This window comes from Montipora capricornis, chromosome 9 (genome assembly GCF_036669925.1).
Source record: "Montipora capricornis isolate CH-2021 chromosome 9, ASM3666992v2, whole genome shotgun sequence".
Lineage (NCBI taxonomy): Eukaryota > Metazoa > Cnidaria > Anthozoa > Scleractinia > Acroporidae > Montipora > Montipora capricornis.
The window spans coordinates 43,746,350-43,754,180 of NC_090891.1; the positions used below are offsets into that span (position 1 = coordinate 43,746,350).

Here is a 7,831-nt window from a genome sequence, read left to right on the forward strand (position 1 = left end):
AAAATAAATACATTATCAAAACAGTTTTGATGTCTTCTTACACTTGAAAATATCATTCTGAATTCGTCTTAACATAGTTAGAAAAAGCACAAATAACAGCCTAAGTTCGAATTGCCGCTCGCCGGCAACCTCGGTTTGGCGCCAAAGTTTGTTGACAAAAAGTTGCCTCAAACCCTTAATTGCGAACAATTGACGTGACGTCGGACAGCACAGTATTTTCCCGCTCTCTGAATTCTGATTGGTCAATTTAAATTTCAGTAGCTCTCGCCGTACGCTGGACGCGTGGCGTCCTCGTTGACGACCGCGTGGTCCCTATTGTAGGTGGGGTGGAGGGACGGGTTAGGCAGGTGTAGTTTGAATCTCGCGCGAAAGTCTGCTTTTGCGTGAATAGCCCACAAAAAGGCTTGGTTACAAAATGGCGAGTGAGTTTGTGAGGTTTGTATCCCTCATTTTCCGCTAAAATGTGGCACGAAACAGGAATTCTGAAACATGCACTGATTTTTTTTTAGAGAGGGAAACGACGCTTTCGTTGACGACGACTATGACCTCGCTGTCAAGGTGAGAACGAAAACAAAACGGGCTAGAAGGTCTGGTTGTAGATGTGTAGCGTACGTGCTTGCAACCTTAAGTTAACGTTAGCAAAGTTTTTAAGCTCTGTCATAATAATGTTTGCTGGCTTAATAATAAACAGACGGGGACTCAGATGTTCATTCTAAATATCGTTGTCACCTGTGCCAAGACTGTAAACAAATATGCACAAAACTTATCGATGATCCTATTGCAGAAATACTCGGAAGCCATAGAGCTCGATGCATCCAATGCTGAGTTCTACTTAAAACGTGCAGCTGCTTATATGAAGCTTGGACATTTTCAAGGTATTAAAATACTATGTTTTTGTAAAATTATTATCATGGTGGAAAAAAAAATCTCTGTACTGGAGAGGTTTATGTTAAAAAAAAAAAAACGTTGCACCAAAGAATTCGAAGTAGTTAGTTATATTCGTAGCAGTGAAAGATTCTAAGATACCTAAAGGCCGGGACACACTAGGCGACAAGTCGCAGCGACATGTCTCTGCGACAAGTTGCTCCATGTGTACTACTTGCAAAACAAGTCGCTGCGACACGACGCCTGTTTGGAGCACACACAGTGATCTCATATGAAGGGGGATGTGAACTAGTTTTCTAATTCAATATAGCTGACCATATGACGCTCTCTCATTGGTTCATTTATATTTTGTCGCAGCGACTTGTTGTGGGAATTGTACACATGATGCGACAATGCTGCTTTCGCTAATTTTGTTGCTGCGACTAGTCGCACGAATTCAAACTGGTTTGAATTCGTGCGACTGATTGCGGCGACAAAATTCTGCCGCAGCGACAACAATTTTCATGAAATTAAGCGTGTCACACAAGGCGATTTGTTGGGGCGACTTGTCCCCGAGACGTGTTGCAGCGACTTATCGCCTAGTGTGTCCCGGTCTTAATGGTTTGTGTGTCTGACAATAATTTTGTTCCGTAGTAACTGTTTTCTGTGAGAGCTGTCATAACTCATTAACATAATATGGTACAATGGGTACATGCTAGAATGGGCCTTATTCGCTCGGTGGCCATATTGGCCATAGGAAAAAGATTTTGTACCTCGAGTTGAAATGTCTGGGAACTAGTTTCGGTGGGGCAAAAGAAAAGTTTTCAATTCCTTGGAATTCAACATGTCTGCAGTGTGATTAAGGCCCATGGTGGTTGGGCTTTTACTTCGGGTAGAGGAGCACAGAACGCATCATCAGAAAAGAATGCAAATGCGAGAAATTTACTCACAAATAATTTGTACATGGAAGTTTGGCAGTGTGGAAGTTTGGCAGTGTGGAAGTGTGGAAGTTTGGCAGTGTGGAAGTGTGGAAGTCTGGCAGTGTGGAAGCTTGGCAGTGTGGGTTAGGGTTTGTGTTCGGGTTTATGTCGCTACCACACTACCAAACTTCCACACTTCCTCACTACCAAACTTCCGCACTGCCAAACTTTCACACTTCCACACTGCCAAACTTCCACACTTCCACACTGCCAAACTTCCAAACTGCCAAACTTCCACACTTCCACATTGCCAAACTTCCACACTTCCACACTGCCAAACTTCCACATTTCCACACTGCCAAACTTCCACATTTCCACACTGCCAAACGTCCACACTTCCACACTGCCAAACTTCCATGTACTAATTATTTGTGAGTAAATTTCTCGCATTTGCATTCCTTTCTGATAACGTGTTCTATGCTCTTCTACCCGAAGTAAAAGCCGGTGGTTGGGAGTGTATTTATGTGCAGTGAGTTGGACACCATGACAACAACATTGTTTTAGTGACATTCAAAAATAATCAATCACAACCTAAGGACTGTCGGTATTAATTATTTAGGCAGATCGCACTTCTTAGTCTCACTCACCATTACAAAATTAAGAACAACTTGTTCACTTGTTAATTTTACGTTGAATTTTGCATTATGTCTCGGTGTTTTACATCTTAAGTCAGCTGACCTCATACACTACAAAGGTATCCGTGACCAAGGCTGCTGCCTATGAAGATTTTCTGGAAGCCCTTCGGGCTCCCAACATTAAAAGTTAGTAGTCAGAGTCATTTTTTCAAAAGCCCAGCATTAATTAATTAACCTTGAAGTCAAGTGGTCTGCCTCAGTTAAAACATGTAAACGTGCCACAGATGACTTACCAAAAAACTGGTGTGTGCCTTATGACAGTAAACATTGTATTTGTAAACGAATTGAATAAAAGCAATCACATTTTTCCAGTTTAATTAAACAAGGGCGATAATAGTCACAATTCTTGATCCTGTCTGTCACCTATCAACATTCCATGCTGGAATAGTAAAAGTGTACTTCAGAAAATAATTTACCACCTTTTGCTTTATTTGTTTGTTATTTTTTCGCTCTCACGTCTCAAGTGCATAAAGATCCACGGTATTTTGGGGTTAGGGAAGAACCTTCAGTGATCAGTGGGAGATCCCATCATGGAAATGCATGTTTAATTGTATCACTGAAATGACTACGTAATCCTACCTTACTCTAGTTTCGAATGACGAGACAAGAAGCAAAAAGTATTGCTTACCTGTTGAGAGAGCTCCATTGCTGTCACCAAGCAAAAAACCAAGTAAACTTTCAGCAATTAATGTGGGAAAAAGGAGATTGCTGGAAATAATACTTTTAGACAACATTCTCAGTGGCATCCTTGTCATCCTTGTGTAAGGTCTCTAATATTAATGGTGCAGTTAATTGGACATAGTGTGCTTTTTTGATGCGAGGCCTCTCAATCCTTTGTGAAAATTGACCTATTATTTGCAACCTTTAGATTGGTATATGGGTATGTGACCATCCTCATGTAAACAAGTTTTCCTCCTGAACATGCACGCTTAAAAACAAAACTTGCTTTCCAAAGCAATTGCACTTGTTCTGAATTGAAAATGTGCACTTATGGCCACTCTTACATTTGACCCAAAGGTCAGTAGCATAATCACTCTGGTGCATCAAACATTAGATTCTGACCACTTTGTTTTCACAGACGCAGTTGCAGATGCCTCCTCAGCTGTCAGGTTACACCCAACAAACACCAAAGCACATTCAAGAAAAGGGTATAAGACTCATTTAAGTTTTCATTATAACAACAACGGCAGTACGTCCTAGTGGTTAGGGTGCTTGCCGTTAGATCTGGAGACCCAGCCTATCCACTTGTTGAATTTGATCCTAATACTAAATAGTCCTGGTTAAACTTCTTGAATTTATGCACTTGTAAATAGCTAACTGGTTTGCCTGCTGTCAGTTGAGATTCTTAAAAGGTGTTGTTCTGTTCTGTTGTTTGATCAATTTCACTATTTCATTGGCCCTGAAAAGCCCCTATAGATATGGGGAGTTGTCGACTAAATATACCATTATGACCGGTATGTATGTATAAATAAGTAATAAAAATTCTTTCTTTCTTTCGTTGGGTAATTCTGGACATGTGCATTTGTACACTAGGCTGCTGTGTTATGCAGTACTCTTGAACAAGTTTTTGGAAGTTTATATTGGTGTTTTATAAGTTACATTATAATATGATTGCTATTATATAAATCGTTATCATTATTATGAGTAGTATATAAAGTACAAATGCCAGACTACATAGCTTTAGTGAGTGGCTCTGAAGGGTCAATGTAATTTTTTTGTATTTGGACTTCTCATACTAAATTAATAAACCAAATTATGAGAAGTTGAAGAGTTAGTAAAGTTTATTATGAGAATTTGATAAGTGAATAAAACTGCTTAGCAGATGTAAATGTAAAATTAATGTACATGTAAATGTGCGCTTAGTTGATGGCTCCCTACAAGGGCTTTTCAGGATCAACCGGCTCAATGGGATCGGACCGAATGCATGTGAATACAATCCATGTCTGATCTCGGAGCACCGCAAACCCAGCCAGAGGTAATTGACTGGGAGTCGATTTTGAGGAGGGAGGAAAACCGGAGTACCCAGAGAAAAACCCTCAGAGTCAGGTTGAGATCGACTGAAACTCAGCCCATACCCAAGGCCAGAGTTGAACCTGGGTCACAGAGGTGGGAGGCACGATTGATGACCACTAAACCACCCTGACTCTCCAAATGTATGTTTGCATTGCAGCAAATAAATTATTTTTCATCATCATCATTATATAGTATTACCATCATAGAATTGATGTTTCTTCTGCGTTATATTATTAATAATTGATAGGCTGGCTTTCTTTAATCTTGGGGATTACAAATCTGCTAAACAGTCATTTTTTGATGCCTTACAGCTTGACAGTAAGTTCAACGTTTGCCATACTAGTTTGTCTTTATAATATTATTTTTGCAAGTACTGCCTTCTCTGTCTGGATTTTTTATATTCATTTGCTAATATCCATCTGAAGTCAGGAGAATTTAAAAAAAGAGTAAGTGCAATGCACTCCAAGATTGTAAGTTGGAATTTTCTTTTGGAAGAATATTTTTGTCTTGTATTCATTTAACACTTTTATCCCTGAACTGGGCTCCATTGACAAGTAAATTAACTTTTGTTTGTTAGACATCTGACATCTAGAAGTTTCACTCGTATGAGGGAAAGGGTTAACCTTTTCATCCATTGGTCCGAGTTTGTACATTATTATTACAGTATTTTAGAAAATTGTCTTAATTAATTCTGTCAGTGATAGCTCACATTTTTCAACTCGTACCAAAATACATCCTTCATTTTGGTACAAGTGACAACCAGGGAAGCTGAGAAATCTCTTGCATGTAAATCACAATAAATCAGGCAAATAACCACACAAAAAGTGAGAAAGTCGCCAAGGCGATAACGTATGTCTTCTTTTCGAAAACTTTGCATATAATTATCTTTTTTAGTCTGCTAGCGGGATTCTCGTACAAACCCTTACGGTGCCTGGGTCACCTGTGGGCTATTTGATAATAGCGAGCTTACGCAACAGGACGGTTGGAAGACTCAGGACGGCAGAATGACAAAAACATGTCGCGTATGATCGGTAATACACAGTCTCGCGCGACATTTTTTCGCCATTCTACCGTCCTGAGTCTTCCAGCCATCCTGTTGCGTAAGCTCGCTAATAATGTTGAGGGGACAGATTGCTGTTGTAGTCATTCATAGAACTTGAGGTTAACCTCATTTTGCAGAAGAGAACAAGGAATTACAGACATGGGTTGGGAAATGTGATGCTCAACTGGATGGTAAGTAGATTTGTACAAGAAATTTTTGCAATGGCCATTGTTATTCCTATCTAACTTTTTGTTATAATTAGTCAATAAACTCTGTATTTTTGGTAAAAACACATTTTAATGTACATTGAATGGATTTCAATAGTTACTTTTGATTTCCAACATTCAGAAGCAAGTGAAGCAAAACCTGGGGCAGACGCCGCAGAAAAGGTATTGTACGAAATGAATGTTGACAAAAAATTGTGAAGGAGAAGGGTGTTGTATTTTATACCAGAAATTCCACATTTCAGGCAATAATTATGTAAACTACACAAAAGCATTTGACAGAAATAAAAACAAAGGAAACAGAAAAATATTCTTGTTGTAAACATCAGATACAATATGAACATATACCGGTATCTGATATAATGGCAGTATATAAACTATAGCTAGGTGGCTCTCCCACTATAAGCTAAGTAGACAGTGCAGAATAATTACTGCATATGAATTCTTTAAATTGCAATAATTAACATTATAATACATGTACTATCATGAAAAAAATTCTTGTAGGATATGGAGAAAAAATTTGCAATAAACTTGTTCAGTATGTTAGAGGCATTAACGCATTGACTCCTCAGGCACGGTACGACACCCCCAGTGAACAAGTAAAGGGGTCACAGTGCCTTGCATGGGACCTCGCGTCCTGTTTGCACCCCCCCTTTTGGGTCTTCGTATTATCGTATTAAGTGCTACTGTTGTGTGTGTGTGTGTTTTTTTTTTTTTTTTTGGAAGTAAAAACCAAAAAAACAGTTAAAAAAAAAAAAGTATGGCATCAGACAGAGTAAAATCTGTAAGTCTCACTCGCAGGAGTCAATGGATTAATTGGGGGGGGGGGGGGGCATAGTTTTTGACTGGTTAACCCATTGACACCTCAAACACCCTGACTAGGACCCCCAGTGGATGAATAAAATTGTCTGGCATTAGACAGATCAGAGTAAAACCTGTTAAGTCTCACTCCCAGGAGTCAATGGGTTACAATGCAACACGCCTTACCCATGCAATGGTGATCAACTTACAACCGTGTGAACTTTGCACACCCTGATTGGCAGACAGTTTGTAAAAAACCTTGTTAGGTGGCCGCGGTAAGACACGCCGCACTGTAAAGAAATATGCACTGTGAATTTGTACTTTGCATTTTCTTTTAGGTTGTTGGCATGGCCAGTGGGGATGAATCACAACTACCGGAGACAGGAGAAAGTACTAGCACTGATAAGCAGGCTCCAGGTAGTGAAGTGGTTTCCTCTGTTGCGGACTCCTCAAGTACTGCTGATTTCTCAGTACCAGTATCTTCAGTTTTAGAGGCTCAGGCTCATAATGAACAACCCCAGGCTCCTGCGGCACCTCCAAAACCACGGTAAACTAAAACTTGCAATGCAAATAAATGCTCTTTATGTTCATCTTTCTGTCTACAATGGTCCCACTAGTTTTGTCAACCCTGTTCTTACATCTGGTTTTTTTAAATTTGTGGAATAGTCAAGATTGTTTGGCATATTACACCTTTTCCACAAGTATGGCTAAAGATGTGATAGTTTTTGCTTGATCATCTGTCACTTCTATTCTCCCTTGCAGCCATTTTTAGTGTCTTCACACAATGCTCCTCCCCACGAATGGCTTCATTCTCACATTCGAAAAAACATTCCTATCAAGTGTTACAACCAATCTCTGTTTGGGTTACCTATTTCAGGAACAATCCCCTTGATGTCTGTGGTGGTCTCCTAGGCACAAAGACAACAAAAGGGAAAGGACGGTTTTTCATTCCTATCAAGTGTTACGACCAATCTCTATTTGGGTTACCTATTTCAGGAACAATCCCCTTGATGTCTGCGGTGGTCTCCTAGGCACAAAGACTACAAAGGGAAAGGGAGGTTTTTCAAATGTGAGCAGCCGTTTGTGGGGAGGAAGATTGCATGAATTTTTGATGACACTAAAATGCCTGCAAGGGATACTACGGTTACTTGTAACCTGTCCTAGTGTTTTATGTAACCTCTGAAATTGTGTGTCTAGGTTTGATTGGTATCAGACAGAAACACATGTGGTTGTAACTTTAATGATCAAGAAGGCAAAAGAGGAAAACGTCAA

At 39.7% G+C, this 7,831-nt stretch overlaps 1 protein-coding gene across 2 annotated transcripts in view; it reads left to right on the forward strand.

The window, feature by feature from the left end:
* Positions 1 to 336: 336 nt before the first annotated feature.
* The window catches only part of LOC138015179 (protein SGT1 homolog), a 12,292-nt gene continuing 4,797 nt past the window's right edge, over positions 337 to 7,831 (forward strand). The window contains exons 1-9 of one of the 2 annotated variants that reach the window (XM_068862114.1): positions 337 to 435; positions 510 to 558; positions 785 to 875; positions 3,558 to 3,627; positions 4,740 to 4,810; positions 5,672 to 5,725; positions 5,883 to 5,923; positions 6,898 to 7,106; positions 7,757 to 7,831. The exon at positions 7,757 to 7,831 is cut by the window's right edge and continues 22 nt beyond it. In XM_068862114.1, coding sequence (XP_068718215.1) covers positions 416 to 435; positions 510 to 558; positions 785 to 875; positions 3,558 to 3,627; positions 4,740 to 4,810; positions 5,672 to 5,725; positions 5,883 to 5,923; positions 6,898 to 7,106; positions 7,757 to 7,831 — 680 coding nt within the window. In that variant the 5' untranslated portion in view covers positions 337 to 415. The remainder of the gene's footprint in view (positions 436 to 509; positions 559 to 784; positions 876 to 3,557; positions 3,628 to 4,739; positions 4,811 to 5,671; positions 5,726 to 5,882; positions 5,924 to 6,897; positions 7,107 to 7,756) is intronic. The other variant, XM_068862115.1, reaches the window with a different exon arrangement.